Below are 17,533 nucleotides of genomic sequence, written 5' to 3' on the forward strand. Positions count from 1 at the left end.
GAGAGAAATGAGATATAGAGGAGAGAATCTTGTAGAGAAATCTATAAATGATGGATATAAAAAAGATACAGAGAACGACGATTGGAGATATCCTTTTAATACCCGGCTACCGACTGTTTGTAAAAACAGAACCCGTGCGAGTCGGAACTCGTGCGTACCGGACCGCACCACCCGACCTGCTGGACGGGTGTTCGTGCTCTAGGACTGTCGATGATGTCATCAACCCCCACCCCCCAACACCCCTCACGGAAAGCTTTATCAAAGAAAAGAAAACTTTATTATTCTCATGATATAATTTCAGGCTGATTTCTCCATGTTCTCAGTAGAAATCTCTATTCGTGTTATGAAGCACGTGCAGCAATTTTGTTCGCCGCGTGCCTGTATGCTTCGAGTCTTGTTCAACCTGTCATGCCTCAGTCCATGGCGTACGCGATGTCCCTGAGAACTTCGGCGTGCTTGTGCCACAGCGACACGAACACGTCCACCCCTCCCGCCTTCCCCAAGCCGGGGATCAGCACCACCACCCCGTCCAGCGGGGAATGCGCCGGCAGGATCCCGGCGAGCCGCCCGCCGCACCCGAAGTCCAGCCGGTGGAGCTCCAGGTGCAACCAGCTGTCGGCCGCCACGTCCGGCAGCAGCACGTTGTCCTCGTCCCCGACCGCGGGCTCCAGCTCCTCGCCGCCGCGCAGCGCGCCGAAGTCGACGAACGACTGGAAGTACCGCCGGTCCCGCGCGCGGACGCCCGCCCGGACCAGCGCCGCCGCGTCGGCGAGGGAGCCGCGCGCCAGGGCCCGCGCGCCCGTCCCCGCGCTCGCCGTCAGCACGGCGTTGCCGAAGAAGCCCCTGGGCAGGGAGTCCGGCCCGAGCCGCGCGCGGCCGTTCACCGTGACGTTCAGCGCCGTGCGCGCGGGGTCGTCGGCGCGGCCGCGCGCCGCGGTGATCTTCCGCCAGAGGTGGGCCGACACGGTCTCGAAGGTGGTGTACTTGTTGTGCGCGCAGGCCTTGAGGTCGGCGACGAGCTCGCCCGTGAAGTGCAGCAGCAGGTTGGCGATCTCGGAAGGGTGGACGCGGGCGGGGGGCGGCCGCCGGGCGGCGGCGTCTCGGGGCAGGAACTCGGCGCCGCGGTGCTCGAACTCGCAGCGCGGCGGGCGGCGCGGGACGACGGCGCCAGGCCCGTACGGCACGGGCGGGCGGTCGACGACCGGCGGCGCGCCGCTGGCGCCGGCGCGGACGGCGTCGGCCCAGGCGTGGAAGAAGGTGGACATGGAGTAGCCGTCGGCGGCCTGGTGGTGCGCGGACGAGGCGACGAGGAGACCGCCGCACGCGAAGCGGTTGATCTGGAGCACCAGCACGTGCGGCGTGTCCCCGTCGACGGGCACGTGCAGGCGCTCGAGGTCCCGGGACGGCGCGAGCGGGAGGTGGTCCGCTAGCGGCGAGGAGACCGCGGCCTCCACGACGAGGGCGCCCGCGCCGCCCTTGCCCGTCAGGAAGAACGGGCGACGGTGGTCTGGCTGGCTCGGGCGGCGGGCGGTGAGGAGCGGGAAGCGCGGGAGCGTGGCGGTGAGCGCGTGGAGGAGCGCGGCGTTGGTGGGGTTGGGCGGGGCGTAGGCGAAGAGGACGGTGACGTGGTAGGCCGGCGCGACGAGGTCGAAGACGGTGAGCGGCACCTCCGCCGACGGCTCCGACGGCGGCGGCGGTATGACGAGCGTCCGCTGCACCTGCACGTCCATGGCGCTTTTACGCAGAGCTGATCGTGCACGTGACTCACTGCGAGCGTATGGATTGTGACTCCTCGTTAGCTAGTGCAGATGGAGGTGCCGATGGATGCTGGTGGTCTCTCTCTATATAGCCCGCGGTGTTGAAACTTGAAACCTTTTCCCCTTCCCGTGTACGAACATGCCTACACTTGCAACCGGTTTCGAGTGGCGTCGTGTCAAGGTCGCCGTGCGTCGATCTGCGGATCCTCGTAAATGCGCGTCTGGGCAGGGAGGTGCACTGCATGCAATGGTTGACAGGTAGCCGGATTGAATGAGAGGATGAGCATGGAAGCGTCACCTGAGGATGCGCAGCTGGGCAAAGCAGTCTCATCTGCACGGGGGGACAAAGGCAGGCACCAACCAACCGCGGCATGGCTACGCTCAGAGGTTGAGCAGCGTCAGACTTGCGTGCGACATGGCGTCGTCCGACGACGACCACAGCAGACCTGAGCTGGGACTGGGACGAAATGCTCAACAACTACCTGGAGGCAGGCAGCCTGAACTGCTGACTTGACTGACTCACTCTTCTCCGCCCATCGTGGGCCGCGTACTGCGTGCATGCTCTATTGGGCTGCAGCAAACTATCATCTCCTCCACCGTTGGTCGAATCGGGGCCCAACAGAAGGGCGCACCTCCATCTTGTTTTAGCCTCCTTCAGAAAAAAAAACTCTTGTTTTAGCCGAGAGAACGTCATCAACCATTTGGCGATCTTTTTTTTTTTTGCGAAAGGCATTTGGAGATCTTTTGATGAACAGTGGAACATTTCCTATCCTTATTCGGATTCATAAAGAAACACCAAGTTGGCCTTCCTTGCCCTCCAATGCAAGGTCCTATCTTGGTCAGCAAGCACAAACAACTTGCCATGTGACCATCCATGGACGTGGCAGGCACACTCTTCTGCATACTTTAGCATCATCTTCACTCCTTCAGCGTACAAGTCCGGGTTGGATGCTGCAACTTGCCCCTGCGAGATGCAGAGTATATAAGCCAGCAGGCACACTCCTCCCTCTCATCCACAGGTCAACACAACAAAAGATACAAAGTCAACGGCAATGGCCATCCCAGAAATGCAAAGCTCTGCTGCACTCTCCCTGCTGATCCTACTGCTTCCCATACTACTGTACATCTCCTACCACCTCGGAGGAACCCTAACCAAGAAGAAACCCACCACGCATGGCCTCAAATCCCACCCTCTCCTCGGCCACCTCCCGGCGTTCCTCAGGAACCGCCACCGCTTCCTCGACTGGTCCACCGAGCTCATCGTCGCCAGCCCGGACCAGCGGATGGGCTTCTGGATCCCCGGGATGCGGACTGGCATCGTCACCGCCAACCCCGCCGACGTCGACCACGTCCTGCGCGCCAACTTCGCCAACTACCCCAAGGGCGAGCACGCCACCTCCATGCTCCGGGACTTCCTCGGACGCGGCCTCTTCAACTCCGACGGCGACCAGTGGCTCTGGCAGCGCAAGAACGCCAGCCTCCAGTTCACCAGCCGCTCGCTCCGCAGGTTCGTCGTCGACGTCGTGCAGGCCGAGGTCGCCAACCGGCTACTCCCGCTACTGCGGCGGAATAACGCCGCCGGCGGCGGCGAGGCCGGCGTCGCCGTCCTCGACTTGCAGGACGTGCTCGAGCGGTTCGCGTTCGACACCATCTGCATGGTGGCGTTCGGGCACGACCCGGGCTGCCTCGCCGACGGCGGCACCCTGGACGAGGCGAGCTCCGATTTCATGCACACGTTCGGAGAGGCGCAGGACCTCATCGTCGGCCGGTTCCTGGAACCCATCGAGGTCTCATGGAAGGTCAAGAAGTGGCTAAACGTCGGCACAGAGCGCCGCCTGAAGAAGGCCATCGCCGACGTCCACGCGTTCGCCATGGACATCGTCCGCGCCCGGCGCCGGAGCGCGTCAGTGGACGCCAGGGACGACGTCCTGTCGCGGTTCGTGGCGAGCGACGACGCCCACAGCGACGACGAGGCGCTCCGGGACATCGTGCTCAGCTTCCTCATCGCCGGGCGCGAGACGACGTCCTCGGCGCTGACGTGGTTCTTCTGGCTCGTGTCGTCGCGGCCGGACGTGGTGGCGCGCATCGCCGACGAGGTCCGCGCGGCGCGCGAGTCCGCCGGCACGCGCGCCGGCGAGCCGTTCGGCTTCGACGCGCTGCGCGGCCTGCACTACCTGCACGCCGCGCTCACGGAGTCGATGAGGCTGTACCCGCCGGTGCCGATCGACTCGCAGTCGTGCGCCGCCGACGACACGCTGCCCGACGGCACGCACGTCGGCGCCGGCTGGTCCGTGACCTACAGCGCGTACGCCATGGGAAGGCTCGCGGCGATATGGGGCGAGGACTGCGCCGAGTACAGGCCGGAGCGGTGGCTCGGGGAGGACGGCGCGTTCCGGCCGGAGAGCCCGTTCCGGTACACCGTGTTCCATGCGGGGCCGAGGATGTGCCTGGGGAAGGAGATGGCGTACGTGCAGATGAAGTCGATCGTTGCGAGCGTGCTCGAAGAGTTTGTGGTCGACGTCAAGAAGAAGGATGCCGCCGGCGGTGTGCCCGAGCCCGAGCACGTGCTCTCCGTGACGCTCAGAATGAAAGGGGGCCTGCCTGTGCAAGTGAGGAGAAGGGTGGTCCATGGAGGTGCTGAATGATCAAGAACATCATCGGCTTCAAATTTCATACTTTCATGTCTCGTTGGGATTTGTAAATAGATTTTGTTATGTTTATTTTACTCTTCTTTTTTGAGTTTCATCTCTTGTGACTGTTAGGCTAAATTCAACCAATAAAATGAATGCTTGATTACTTCTCAGGAGAAGTTGCAAAGGAACATATTTCTCTCTTGCTGGGAAAGACAAAAAACAATGCACACATGTACAACTGAATAATGCCAGCAAAATTCCACTGCACTACAGACACAGCCGCAAATGTTGCACATATGGTTAGATCAGCAATAATTATTCAAGTTCTCAGAAACAGCCAGCACTTCCGAACAGGCCCAGAACTGCATAGATCAGTTTAACTGCCTTCTATCAGGTTCTTTTTGTCCCCAATAGACAGTTTTGTATCAAAAGAACTGGATTTGATCAATTGACATACATGTCTCCTACTTCTAGTTATGATAAGGTGAAGAATAGTCTGTGTAGTACCTCTCATATTAATATATTGTCAGTTACTCATCAACTATATACAGATTGTATTTAGGCTGATGTCCTACACTACATGGGTGAAGTATCAACTATCCTGCATGCCTAGTTCTGGGTGCTATGAGAAAGCAGACCGATTTTCTTACCTGCAAAACAATCCAAGAGTTACCAGTGAGTAGCTTCTAAAGAGAAAACTAAAAGCAGGAAGCAGATGGGTCCATACCAAGAGCATCATAGAATTGCTTGGAATTGGTTCATCAAGGCTCAACATTCTCGAGCTTCAACACTTGCATACCTCCTAATTACCTCTGGACCCATCAGTCTGTGACTTCACATTTCAATGCCTGTCACTATGGATGAAAGTTTCTTTAGAACAATCAAACCTATTTACCAATTATAAGAGAGAAAGGGGTTTTATTAATTGATCAGGAATCATAACTGAGAAACTAAGACAAGATTATTACCTTCAGTAGATAGAAGATCTCAACTGGATATCTTTTCATGCTAAATAACACTGCCAGTATTGAAATTCAGTGCTGGAGGAAATTCTCTGTCACCAATATTGATGTTGTGCTCAGTACCCAGTTGCTGAAGTCAAATTCCAAATAACGGCCACACCTTGTTTCCAAAAGCCAGGGAAACCATGACTCCATGAGTCAAGAACAAACAAATCTCCGATCCGGTTGTTGTATCAACTGAAACTCCTTAGCATATAACTGCAAGACCCTATAGACCTCAAGGCTAACTGACTTAACTACATGCTGATCAAATAATGTTTTGTACCTAAAGATTATCTCGAATTCATCCTGCTGAAATTCATTAGGAAGAACACCCCTCCAGTTGCTTGGTTTTCCAACAGAACAAAAGCCATAGAGTAGGGAAAGGAAGGTAACTGGGTCTGGCGTGTAGCCTTTGTTAGCCATCTCATCTTTCAAGTTCAGTGCTTTCTCAAGCATATTATGTCTACATAGGCTAAAGATGATAGCATTGAGTGCTGAAATCCTTGGGTCCAATCCATCAGAAGCCATTCCCTTGAATACATCTAAAAGGGCACTCTTGTTATGAACCTTAACAGTGCTACTATGGCTGGTTACGTTGATTATACAAGACATACTATTTGTGAGCCCATTAACTAGATAATGCAACGTAACTTCATTAGGAGAGCAATGGTTAAGAAGCATGTTTTCAAAGTATGCAGCAGCTTTGATCACTTCATCTTTTTTAAACAGACTACCAATTATAATCGTATAATGTATAACACTAGGAAATAGACCTTCAGACTGCATACTTTCAAACAAATCTTCTGCACTGTCCATATCACCTATCTTACAGTATCCACTTATTAGTGACGAGTATGTAACAACATTTGGGCTGCATCTCCGCTTCATCATATCACATAAGAACCTAAGAGCTGCACTTATGTTACCTTGTTTAGCATAGCCATCGATAAGTGTAGTATATGTAAACTCATCTGGAATACATCCAACCTTTCTCATGCTGCTCATGCACAGAATTGCCTCACTCATCATTCTGAACTTACAATATCCCTTTATCATAGCATTGTAGACAACTACATCAGGACAGACACCTTTTTCCTCCATGAATTCAAATATTTTCCTTGCGTCATTGAGATTCTCACTCCTAATGAAACCATCAATCAAAGTGGTATACACAAATTTATCAGGTTGGACATTTTGCTCAAGCATCTCTGCAAGAAGGTTCTTAGCTGCAGGAAGCATCCGTTTCTTGCATAGACCACTAATCAGTACATTATATATGTTAGCATCGGGCATCACCTGTCTCTCTGCCATCTTCTCCCGGACAACCAAGGCTGCATTGACCTGCCCAGCAACAACAAGGCCATGAATTAATGCCCCAAATGTAACCACGTCTGGAGTATGTCCTCTTCCCATCATTTCCACAAGCAAATCCGATGCAACCATCACTTCTCCACTGATGCTGAAGCCATGGATCAATGGAGTATAGCTTAACTGATTTGGTTCCAACTCCCTCCTAATGGCCTCCCTCAAAAGCTGCTCGGCCTGTCGAACATGGCCTTCCCAGCAAAATGCTGATATCAGAGTATTAAACGTGACCACATCCGGATCACACCCACTTGCCAACATTAGCTTCAGAACAGCCATTGCCTGTGATGCTGACAGCCATTTGCACAGTGCATCAGTCAGGGTGTTGTAAATCTGAACATTGGGGCACAACCCTTTCACCCTCATTTCCTCAAGTAAGCTCCCAATCTTGTCGAAATCACCTTTTCTCCCGAGCCAGTTGATAATAGCACCGTATGTCACCACGGCAGGCAGGAATCCCTTCGTCTCCATATCGCCCAACAGCAGCAACGCCCTCCCAATGTCCCCGCGCCGGCAGTACCCGTCGATCAACACATTGTAGAACACGACGTGAGGAACGCACCCAGCTCCCCACCTCGCCTCAATCAGCTTCCTCCCCTCCTCCACCCTCCCTTCCAAGCACAGCCCCCGGACCATCACGCAGGTGCTGTAGTTGTCCGCGCCGCCCTCCTCGGCGAGCATTTCGTCATACAGCCTCCGGGCATCCTCCCAGCGCCGGCGCTCCACGAGAAGCCTGAGCAGGCGGTTGGAGTGCCTCAGCTCCGGGAGCGCGCCGTGTAGCTCCCTGGCGCGCGCGCACGTCTCGGCGGCCTTCCCGTCCATCCCGGCGTCCGCGTACGCGGCGGCGAGCGCGCCGAGGCAGGCGCGCGTGGGCGGCGCGGCATGGGACATGGACTGAAGCGTGGCGTCCGCGGCGTCGAAGCGGCGGGCGCGGGCGAGGAGGCGGAGCAGCGCGGAGTGGGCGAGCGGGGTCGGCGCGTCATGGTGGTGGCGGTGGTGGGCCCGGGACCAGGAGAGGAGCGCGAGGGCGAGGTCGGGGTCGGCGAGGGAGGAGACGGCGGCGGCGAGGCGCGCGTCGGAGAGCGGGGGCGGGAGGAGCGCGGCGAGGGAGCGGGACCAGGTGGGGTCGGTGGCGCGGGAGGCGAGGACGCGCGCGAGCGAGGCCGCGAGGGCCGGGGTGACGGGTGGGTCCTGGCTGGGGCGGCGGCGCGGGAGCGGGGTGATGCGGGGCAGGAGCCTCGTTGACATCAAACGCTCCGGCGGCGGGCGGCGAGCACGGGGGCGGACGGCGGCGAACGCGGCGCGAATGGGAAGACCTCAGATAGCCGAGGCCAGCGGCATCCGGCCGTGGAACGCCGAGGTTGTAAGCCCTCAGGCCGCATCCAGCCGTCCACGGGATCTTGAAGGTCAAGAGAGTCCTTCCAGGACATAGCCGTCAGAGACTTGATCGAATTGAATTGCTAGTTCAGATGCTAGTTTCAGACTCCAAAGATTACAGCTTGATTCAGTGAACACACAAGTTCATTATTGCTGCACCGGCAAGTTAGAGCAATGGAAGAACGGAGTAGGCATGTTCAGCCGTGTCACCATAGCCGATCGTGTCGCCGTGGCGAATAAGAGAAGAACAGCGTGTTTTCTTAATTCTTTCCTCGCTGCAGACAGACCGCAAACGGTCACGCAGAGGCGCCATCGCCGCCAAATGCGCTCTGCAGAAAGCCATCTTTGTTGACGTTGAGGTGGGCGGCGTCCCCGACCTTCTCCAGGATCCAATGGCGGCTGTCAGCGGAGATGTGGATCACGCTGATCGAAGTGTTGGGGATTCCCCTGCGAGCCGAGCTAGTTGGATCGGCGTGCCTGCAGATCTCCTCTATGGTTGCGCCATGGGAGACTACGATCACCCGCTCCCCTGCCAATGCAATGCAACACGTCAGAGCTTCAGTTTGCAGTTGGGAGTTGCACGGAAAATTAGCAACCATAATTACACGTCAGGTGCAAGATTCGACAGAGATAGTAGTAATACTTTGCAATTGGAAACTGAGAAACTAAAGGCTAAAGAGTAATCTGAACCTCAATACGTGGATCGCTGCTTACCCTTGTGCTTCGCGGCTATTGCGTTCAAGCAGGAAACACAACGCTCCGAAAGTTGACCGAGACTCTCCCCACCGCCCTATCAAAAAAAAAAAGATGACTAGTGAATAGGAGCGAGCAACAGGAAAGGCCTTTCAGGCTTTCATTGGTTCAGAAAGGATCCAATTGCAGTAAGCATGTGGCTGTGGCTGAGCCGTAAATGCCAAACGTTTTGCTCCAACTGAGACTAGGTAGGATTTTGAGAGGACAATGGAAGTTAGTTACCGGGATTTCTTGGTTCCTGTCACCCGACGAGAAAGCCTTGTAAGCTTCAGGCTTGCTTTTGACGGCATCATCAAACTTCTGACCGTGGAGATCTCCCATGTGCCTTTCTCTCAGTGCCTGATCGAACACCAGCTGAAACAAGCAATAATAGTTCAGATAATAGAACAGCAATTCGTGGACTGAGAGAAATTAGCACAAAGCCGCAGACTAGTAATTCAGGTTGTTCCAGAATATTCATACATTGGATACGTCGCAAGCTGCTGCGATCGTTTTCGCAGTCTCAGCAGCGCGCTTCAGATCAGAGGAGTACACAGCAGCTGGCATGGCTTCTTTGGATAGCCGACGGGCAAGCTTCAGGTTTTTTTAATAACAAAATCAGAACCACATAAAACTGAAATTATAATTCCGAGTCAAGCTACACAAAGTATAGTTACCATGATAGTTTGCTTTCTACCAGTCTCATTCAGCTCCGGATCCATCTGTCCCTGTTAAAAGAGTTTACTTCTGAGCCTCTGTTAAGGAGGAGAAAACTAATGGAACAATGGTGAGAAGGGCGGCCTTCTGTACTGAATTATTGATACTGTTAACAACAAGCACCTGATTCAACTGGAGGAGGAGCCATTTCAAGTCATAACCATTGAAATCATAAAAGTTTTGAAAGAATGATCCGGAAAAAGGAGGATTTTGTTTCTCTTCTTTCTCGGTACAAAATTGCAGGTGGAGAAGGACAGGAAGAGAACATACCTGAATGACGCGGGAAGCGTTCCACGACGTCTCTCCATGGCGCACCACCACCACCTCTGCGAAGTGCTCGCCGTGCGGCGATGCAGGAGACATTGTTCACTCTTGTGTCAACCGCTGCAGGGAGGGAGGGGATGTGGGGAATAAGGATATGGGTTAGCAGCAAACGTGCAGCTGCCAGGAACCCACCCGCTGTCCTTGTTGGGAATCCATTGCCTTGCCTTCTTATTCTATTGTTAGTTGTCAGATTTTGACCCTAATCTCGTCTTGTCACATTGCTTTAAGATCGAAAGACGGTGACCTGCCAATTAACAAAGAAACACTCGTTTCTGCGCCAAGTCATCCATCCAAGTTTGTTCTACCAGCTCGCTGAAGATTGGCTACCCAAGGATTGAAAAGAAAGGCGCGATTGCAGGGCGACTACTGAGTACACACAATCTTTACTGGCTCGAATATAAAAGGGTGGGTCGTCTCTTTTCATCATGATCCTATACGTACTAGTACTACTAGAGTACACGCAGAGAAAAATAGCAATAGAACCACGGAAATCTCTCAGCCTTGCGTGCCTAAATCGCCGGCGACGATATCGTCGACTCCATCTCCATGAACTAACTGCAAGCGTTACGCAGAGGCCCCGTCTCCGCCAAATGAGTTCTCCAGAAAGCCATTTCAGTCGAGATGGCTGACGTCTCCACACCTCTCAAGGATCCACTGGCCTATGTGTTCCTGGGCAATCTTATTCAAATTTCAGTGTGGCAAATCATTAACAATCAGGTTTGCAGAATACCTATGTTTTCCGGGGCAATCTTATTCAAGTAGGAGACACATCGCTCAGTCAACTGATTCAGGCTCTCTCCATCACCCTGAACATCAATGCAAAGTGTTGATAAGCCCTTCAAAGTGAAGTACAGATTTGTGGTATGGGTTTATCATCGGGACAAGTAGCTAAGCAAAACTTGTGCTATTTTGAACATCTTCTTCAGTTGTAGCTAGCAATAGTATGTTGAAAACATTGGTACAGCTATTCACATGGCTTAAGTCAATTCAAGATCTGAATAAGTATGCACCGGCCATTGTAATTCGTAAGTGGAAAAAAAAGGAAGAGCAATGCGATCTATGCAAATCTATGCCAGATCTTCGGTACCATTTTCGCATTAAAACTTTAAAAGCTTGCAGATGATATATGCTAGTGGTTCCATGACATCCTAGCAGTACTTTACAAGTCACCAGTTACTATTTCAATCTAGACAAATTGACCTGCAAACTTAATTACCGGTATTTCTTGATTCCTGCTGTCAGGATCAGAGCCCTCAGTAATTTTAAAAATATCAAAGCCCCTGAAAACATCTGGATTTTTATTTACAGCATCATCCCACTTCAAGCCTTGGAGATATCTCATGTGCCTCATTCAGCACCAACTGAAACAAAATGTTTTTGACAAGGGGGACAAATACAATGCACTTATTCCATTTCCTTTCAGGAAAAAAAGAACAGAATGCCCTTACATTTGATACATCACAAACTTTTGCTATAATTTCTGCAGTCTCAGCAGCATGCTTCAAATCAGAAGAGTATATGGCAGCTGGTTTGGCTTCTTTTGACGCCGATGAGCCACCTTATAAGTTTCACCAGATTTTTTATAAAAAAGGTGCTAATTCTAGACATGGAACTGCAAACAATAGTCAGTTCTGAATTGTATTTTGAGCAAATGAACATACCACAACGGCTTGCTGCCTACCAATCTCATTAAGCTCTGGGTCCATTTGTCCCTGTTGAAGGATCTTGATTTCTGTCAGTACAATAATTTTGTTTTCCAGAAAATATGGCAGCTATTGGAAGAATGGCTACAGCCTACAAGGATCTCCAAAATCTAGCATTTTGAGTGTTTGATAGGAGCAGATTGCTGCAGCTTAATGAAAAAGGTTTGGCATCCATTTCCAGCTTCAAAAATTCAACCAGCCAATATTGAACATTCAAGAAACAAAAAATCTCACCAACTACACGCATGCCTGATTTTTAGGCCAAGGTAGTATCACTGGATCATCCATTGATCATCATGTATGTAAATATGGATGCTAGAGATATTGTTTTCTCCTGGACAGAAGGGTCGCCATTTTCTAGGTAGGTGCACATATATATGACAAAAGAGACATTGTGCTATGAGGTAGTTAAATATTGAAACTTTGGAGTGTCCTTTGATTGACGAGATGTTTGGCAGATCAAAACATGCATAAACAAAAGCGATTAACACTTGAAGGATGGAGAAATTGCCTGTAACCAATCCAGTTGAAGGACGGCTAAGAATCGGGAGGGGACGACCGACCTGGACGATGCGGGAGGCGTTCCAGGAGGTCTCCCCGTGCCGCACCACCACCACCTCCGTGAACTCATCGTCGCCGCTGGCGCTGGGCGCCGCCGCTGGGGTGGGCGACATGGTTCGGTTGGTTGTGGCGGCCCCTGGTAGCCGCCGCAGCCAAGAGGGAGGGTACCTACCTGATATGCCGCGGGGGTTCCCGGCAGCTTCCAGGAAGAAGCCGCCCCGCTGTCCGCTTCTACAACCTGATGCCGCCGGCCTTTTGGGATGCTGTGGAGGAACAGGAACAGATGGATAAACTACCAGTAGCCTATTTCCGCTCTTCTTCTCATCGTGCTTGCTGACCACCAAATTTGAAACGATTCTTGCTCCTATCATGGTGCAAAGAAATTGTGAAGAGCACGAGACCACGTTTTCAATCCATCACAGCAGCATTTCTTTTGTAATGGAAAAAGAAAGCTTCAGCAGCAATTCGCCACAGGCTTGGTGTAACCACCATCGTAACACGACAATGCTACGCTTTGTCCATGTCACACATGAAAGCGATCGAACAGGCCAGTGCCGACCCCCAGGCCCCAGCAAGTCACTTGTTGCTTAACTGAACATGTTGACACGGGAATGATCGTGACAGAGTTCCCGTGTTTTCTGCATCGATCTTCAGCACTTCAGCGTGGAGGAAAATGCCCAAATAACTTTTCATGTTTTTGTGGATGCCCTACCCAAAGCATTCATTCAGAGCTTTCTTTCGGTCGGTGACTAGAGCATCAGCCACCAACTTAACCACAATGCAAGCATAAAAATCCTATAAAAGAACAAACTTTTCCTCTGGCAGATCGGCTTATATGATTTACATGCCGAGAGAAAACGACTAAATGGAGATGCACACTGAAAATCGTCGCCTACCATAAACAACTCACTAGAATGCTGACTTTTTTTCTTCATAGCTCTTGTGTGTGATTGCGGGAATAACAAGTTTTCATGAACACTAGTTGTTGGACCTGCTCTAGGTTAGCATATGATCACCATTTTTGTTGGCATCTACTCCACCGAAGGAGGTTAGAGAGAGTTGAAGATCCTAAGCAGCTAGCTTCCACCAGCAAAACCAAAATCATTTCTCGCTCGTGCACACCTCTCTGCCAGTCGGCCCAAGCTCAAACTGATTCAAAATACATTGCAAACGACGCGCAATTTCTTCAAATTTCATATCAAACACGTCCATTTCCATTTTGATTTTTCAAACCACCGCGACCCGTCGCCTGTGGGTGTGGGGGCACCGGCGCTGTGCCCAACGGCTCGTCCCCCACCTCCCGCTGTCCTCCATGCCCAATCAGTCAACTGCAACCAAATCCAAACAAAAGCGCACGCAAAACCGAGCAGACCCACGCCCAAACTTGGAACCCGTGGACTTCCCCAAGAAGCAAGGCCGGCCGGCCAATGCAGCTGCGAGGACAGAGCGGCGGGCCGCAGTGAGCCAGGGAGTGAGCTGCGAGCTCCCTCCCGATCTGGCAGCCATGGCCGCGGAGAGCTGCCACCCCCGCGGCCTCTCGTGGCTCGCCAGGTCCTGCATCCCCGTCGATCCCGCCAGCCACATCGCCGTCCCCGTCCCAATCTCAGCTGCCTCCACCAGCAGCAACCCAGCCTCCGACTCTGAGGAGTCACCCATCTCCGCGCTCCCCGACGAGCTCCTCCTCGAGTGCCTCGCCCGCGTGCCCCGCGCCTCCCTCCCGCCGCTCCCCGTGGTGTGCCGCCGCTTCGCCGCGCTCATCGCCTCCCACGGCTTCCTCCACCTCCGCCGCGCCCACGGCCGCATCCGCCCCTGCCTCCTCGCCGTCTCCGTCTCCTCCGCCCACGGCGCCGCGGTCACCTTCGCCCGCGCGCTGCTCCAGCTCGGCGCCTCCTCCCGCCCCGAGCTCGAGGTCGCCGCGCTGCCCCTGCCTCCGCCGCTCCTGCATTGCGCCGGTTCATCCGCGTTCGCGCACGCGCGCGCCGTCGCGATGGGGCCGCGAGGTGTTCCTCATAGGCCGCGGCGCCACGCTGCGGGTGGACGCGCTCACGGGCGCGGCGCGCGCGTGCGCGCCCACGCTGTTCCCGCGGAAGAAGTTCGCCGCCGCGGCCGTGGGCGGCCGGATCTACGTCGCGGGCGGCACGGCGCTGACCGCGGCGGTGGAGGAGTACGACCCGGCCGCCGACGCGTGGCGCATCGTGGCGGAGGCGCCGCGGCGGAGATACGGGTGCGCGGGGGCGGCCGCGGGAGGCGTGTTCTACGTCGCCGGCGGGGTGGCCGTGTCCGGTCACCCCGGCGGGCACGGCTCCCCGCGCGCGCTCGAGGCGCACGCGTGCGCCGGGTCGGTGGACGCGCTGCACGTGGCGTCGGGCGCGTGGGCGTGGTCGGCGCGGCCGCGGGCGGTGCCCGGCGGCGGGTGCGTCGTGGGCGCGTGCGGCGCCGGGGACGGCCACCTCTACGTGGTGGCGAACCACGCGGTGGACCTCTCCTTCTAGCGGTGCGGCGGCGGCGGCGGCGCGAGCAGAGGAGGAGGAGGAGGCGCGTGCGGGTGGGTGGCGCTCGAGGCGCCGCCCGTGCCCCGTGGCTCGGTGGGTCTGGGCATGGCGGTGCGCGTGGCGATGGCCGGCGTGGGTGCCGGCAGGGTGGTGGCGGTGGTGAACGTGGCGGCCGTGAGGGGCCACAACGCGGCGGGCGTCGGCGTAGCACTGGAAGGGATGGTGCTGGTGTACGACATCGGTGGCGGCAAGTGGAGCCGCGCGCCCGACCTGCCGCCGGGGTTCCGGCGGGCCGCGTGCGCCGCCGTCGAGTGCTGACAATGACCTTGTTGGGGGGATGTGGGGTCCTACTCCTACAGTTTCAGTGAATTTTTTAGTTGGTTGGATTGATCATTGGTGCGATGGGAAGCAACATCGTCACCGTATTGAAGCTTGTGGATTACTCTTGAGAAATCAATTGAAGCTGCGATTTTTTTCATGCTGCTCCTGAGCACTAGTAATTCGCTTGTATTCTACATCACTCCATGACTCCGGCGCACTCAGGCAGCAGCCAACCGAGCAAGATCAAGCACTTGATCGTCGTCGTCCAGGTTCCCGTTCATGTCGATTCTCGATGGTAGGTAGAGCCTCAGCACTCAGCAGTGAAGCCAGCCGTGAAGCGGCGGCCTGGGGGAGATGGAGAAGGCAAGCCCATGGGTCCGTACACATGCCCACCTCAGTTTGAGGCTTGCAGAGCAGCTTAGAAAGGAGGGATGCATCGCATAGGATGCCAGCACACCACGTGGTTCATGGCGGCAGAACCGAGTCCTGCACCGGCAAGTAGCCGCACAATGCGATGATGCAAACACCCGTTCCGTGTCTCCATCCTTGCCTACATTCTGGAATTCTTTTTTTCTAGATTTCACAAAATTTAAAGTTTTTGTTCTCGATCCAACAAACGAAGCACGAAATGCAGTGCTGCAAACCCTTCTCTCGCTCTCCATTCAGACGTTCTACACCTTTGAGGCTCTAAATCCCTGCTTGGTTGTCGCCGTGCCATTTCAATTTCCAGGCGCGATCCTCCGCCATTGACCCTACTCCGTCACCTCTTCTTCCTCACTCTACCAGCTAGCTCTTCATCGCTCGCGCCATACCAGTTCACCTACGCCCAAATGCGCGCGTAACTACGCGCCTCGGCCATCGCCACCGCACCCGCGCTTCCTCCCGGCGCCGCCTCCACCGCCGTCGCAGCTGGCGGCGTGGGCCTCGGCTACGGCTACGGCATCGCCATCGTTGTCAGCGTCCTCGTCCTCGTCTCCACCGTCATGCTCATCTCCTACCTCTGCGTCCTCACCAAGGCCGGAGCCGCGCACGCCGCCACGCTCCTCGCTGCCCCCGCGGCCCCGTCACCCGCCGCCGCAGCCGCCGTGCCGGGCTCAACGTCGCCGCCATCGACGCGCTGTACCCCAAGTACCCGCACGTCGTCGGCCCCGGTGACGATGGCAGCGACGGCGGCGGCCCGTGCGCCATCTGCCTCGGCGAGTTCGCGCGCGGCGACGCGCTGCGGCGCGGTCCCGGGTGCGGGCACCGCTTCCACGCGTGCTGCGCCGAGCGGTGGCTCCAGGTGAGCGCCACCTGCCCCGTGTGCCGCGACTCGCCCGTCGCCACGCCGATCGCGGAGGCCGTGCCCCTCGCCGCGCATGCGCGGTGACGCCACATGCATGTGTGCTTCGATGATCCAAGCAGGGACTCGGCTGTTGCTTCGTTGCGAGTTCACGGCTGTGTCCGACTCTCGAACGGATTCCGATCGGCAGTCAGTCGGATTCCCATCTCACCAATCCGAGGCCGAGGCCGACTCTGCTCCGACATGTGGCCGCGCTGGAATCCAATCGACGATGCTCTTCACCTATAAATCAAACTGTTCCTCCCCTTCCTTGCTCCATCGATCCCATCCATCTCTTCTCCCTGTCCTTTCCGCGCCGCCGTCTCGTCTCGCCGATCGACATGGCGTCGCTGGGCCCGGAGATCTTCTCCCGCGGCTTCCGCCTCAACCCGACGCCGCTCGAGGCCGCCACCTACTACCTGCCGCAGCTCCTCGCCGGCGCGCCGCTGCACGAAGCCATCCGCCCCTTCATCCACCACGCCGACGTCTACGCCTGCGAGCCCGGCGAGCTCGCCCGCCAGTTCCGCCCGTTGCCCAGAACCGGGCACCGCTTCTTCTTCACCCACTGCAAGCTCCAGCAGCCGCACAAGGCGGGGAAGGCCGGCAGGGCCACGCGCGCCGCCGGCGCAGGATCGTGGCACTCGCAGGGCGTGACGGACGTCGTGGACCGCAAGAAGGTGAAGGTCGGCGAGATGAGGAAGCTGCGGTACAAGAAGGGCGGTGCGTACACGGACTGGCTCATGGACGAGTACTCGTGCTGCTTGCAGGACGCCGTCGTCGGCGACAGGCAGTACGTGTTCTGCAACATCTACGCCTCCCCGAGGGCCGCTCCAGGCTCCGAGACGCGCCAAGAATCCGCTGCCTTCTTCGCGACACCTGCGCCCGTCGTGATCGCGCAGGCGCCGCCGCCCAAGAGGCTAGCGCCGCAGATTGCCGAGCCGCCGTGCCCCAAGCGGACGCGGGGTGCCGTCGTCGCCCCGGTCCCTCCGGTCGTGCAGCCTGCGGCCAGTTGCACGGCGTACTTCGCGCCACCACGGCCGTGCGTGCCTAACAGTGCCGTGGCTCTGAGCCGTCTTGCAGCGCCGCGGCCGTGCGTGCCTAACGGTTCCGTGGCTCCGTCGTCGACGTCGACACCCTCGGTGATCAGATCGTCGCCGGCCTCAGCTCAGCCTCCAGCGCGAGCTCCGACCCGTCTTGCAGCGCCGCCGAGTCGCACACCGGCGCAC

General features: G+C 56.1%; 5 protein-coding genes and 1 pseudogene across 9 annotated transcripts; 3 read left to right on the top strand and 3 right to left on the bottom strand.

Moving 5' to 3' along the window:
* Positions 1-328: 328 nt before the first annotated feature.
* LOC112902374 (tryptamine hydroxycinnamoyltransferase 1-like) lies at positions 329-1,794 on the bottom strand. The gene has a single exon (XM_025971426.1). The coding sequence runs from the start codon at positions 1,728-1,730 to the stop codon at positions 414-416; it is 1,317 nt and encodes a 438-aa protein (XP_025827211.1). The 5' UTR covers positions 1,731-1,794; the 3' UTR covers positions 329-413.
* A 992-nt stretch (positions 1,795-2,786) lies between these two features.
* Positions 2,787-4,475, top strand: LOC112902373 (cytochrome P450 94B3-like). Its single transcript, XM_025971425.1, has one exon. The coding sequence runs from the start codon at positions 2,810-2,812 to the stop codon at positions 4,400-4,402; it is 1,593 nt and encodes a 530-aa protein (XP_025827210.1). The 5' UTR covers positions 2,787-2,809; the 3' UTR covers positions 4,403-4,475.
* A 201-nt stretch (positions 4,476-4,676) lies between these two features.
* LOC112902371 (pentatricopeptide repeat-containing protein At1g52620-like) lies at positions 4,677-8,140 on the bottom strand. 3 transcript variants are annotated; one of them, XM_025971424.1, is made up of 3 exons: positions 5,359-8,140; positions 5,118-5,238; positions 4,677-5,040 (listed from the first exon to the last, which is right to left on the bottom strand). In XM_025971424.1, exon 1 carries the CDS (start codon positions 8,005-8,007, stop codon positions 5,551-5,553), a length of 2,457 nt encoding a protein of 818 aa, XP_025827209.1. In that variant the 5' UTR covers positions 8,008-8,140; the 3' UTR covers positions 4,677-5,040; positions 5,118-5,238; positions 5,359-5,550. The 3 variants fall into 3 exon arrangements, with proteins under 3 accessions (XP_025827209.1, XP_025827207.1, XP_025827208.1); XM_025971422.1 differs by having other exon boundaries at positions 5,118-5,244; XM_025971423.1 differs by having other exon boundaries at positions 5,118-5,277.
* A 99-nt stretch (positions 8,141-8,239) lies between these two features.
* LOC112902376 (phosphoglycerate mutase-like protein 4) lies at positions 8,240-12,484 on the bottom strand. 3 transcript variants are annotated; one of them, XM_025971430.1, is made up of 9 exons: positions 12,176-12,484; positions 11,571-11,621; positions 11,126-11,467; positions 9,856-10,715; positions 9,546-9,596; positions 9,352-9,462; positions 9,112-9,243; positions 8,851-8,926; positions 8,240-8,665 (listed from the first exon to the last, which is right to left on the bottom strand). In XM_025971430.1, exons 4-9 carry the CDS (start codon positions 9,946-9,948, stop codon positions 8,433-8,435), a joined length of 696 nt encoding a protein of 231 aa, XP_025827215.1. In that variant the 5' UTR covers positions 9,949-10,715; positions 11,126-11,467; positions 11,571-11,621; positions 12,176-12,484; the 3' UTR covers positions 8,240-8,432. The 3 variants fall into 3 exon arrangements, with proteins under 3 accessions (XP_025827215.1, XP_025827216.1, XP_025827217.1); XM_025971431.1 differs by lacking the exon at positions 11,126-11,467; XM_025971432.1 differs by lacking the exons at positions 11,126-11,467; positions 11,571-11,621.
* A 930-nt stretch (positions 12,485-13,414) lies between these two features.
* On the top strand, positions 13,415-15,141 carry LOC112903461 (annotated as a pseudogene).
* Positions 15,142-15,265: 124 nt separating this feature from the next.
* LOC112902561 (RING-H2 finger protein ATL67-like) lies at positions 15,266-16,355 on the top strand. The gene is made up of 2 exons (XM_025971680.1): positions 15,266-15,281; positions 16,003-16,355. Exons 1-2 carry the CDS (start codon positions 15,266-15,268, stop codon positions 16,353-16,355), a joined length of 369 nt encoding a protein of 122 aa, XP_025827465.1.
* The last annotated feature ends 1,178 nt before the right edge of the window (positions 16,356-17,533 follow it).

The sequence above is a fragment of the Panicum hallii genome, chromosome 8, assembly GCF_002211085.1.
Source record: "Panicum hallii strain FIL2 chromosome 8, PHallii_v3.1, whole genome shotgun sequence".
NCBI lineage: Eukaryota > Viridiplantae > Streptophyta > Magnoliopsida > Poales > Poaceae > Panicum > Panicum hallii.

Bases quoted from the DNA above. Each gene is read 5' to 3' on its own strand.
- LOC112902371 (XM_025971424.1), bottom strand. From the start codon at position 8,007: ATGTCAACGAGGCTCCTGCCCCGCATCACCCCGCTCCCGCGCCGCCGC.
- LOC112902374 (XM_025971426.1), bottom strand. From the start codon at position 1,730: ATGGACGTGCAGGTGCAGCGGACGCTCGTCATACCGCCGCCGCCGTCG.
- LOC112902376 (XM_025971432.1), bottom strand. From the start codon at position 9,948: ATGTCTCCTGCATCGCCGCACGGCGAGCACTTCGCAGAGGTGGTGGTG. The intron at 9,463-9,545 runs GTAACTATACTT...AAAAACCTGAAG, and splicing joins GTAGAAAGCAAACTATCATG to CTTGCCCGTCGGCTATCCAA. The intron at 9,244-9,351 runs GTATGAATATTC...TGCTTGTTTCAG, and splicing joins CAGCTTGCGACGTATCCAAT to CTGGTGTTCGATCAGGCACT.
- LOC112902373 (XM_025971425.1), top strand. From the start codon at position 2,810: ATGGCCATCCCAGAAATGCAAAGCTCTGCTGCACTCTCCCTGCTGATC.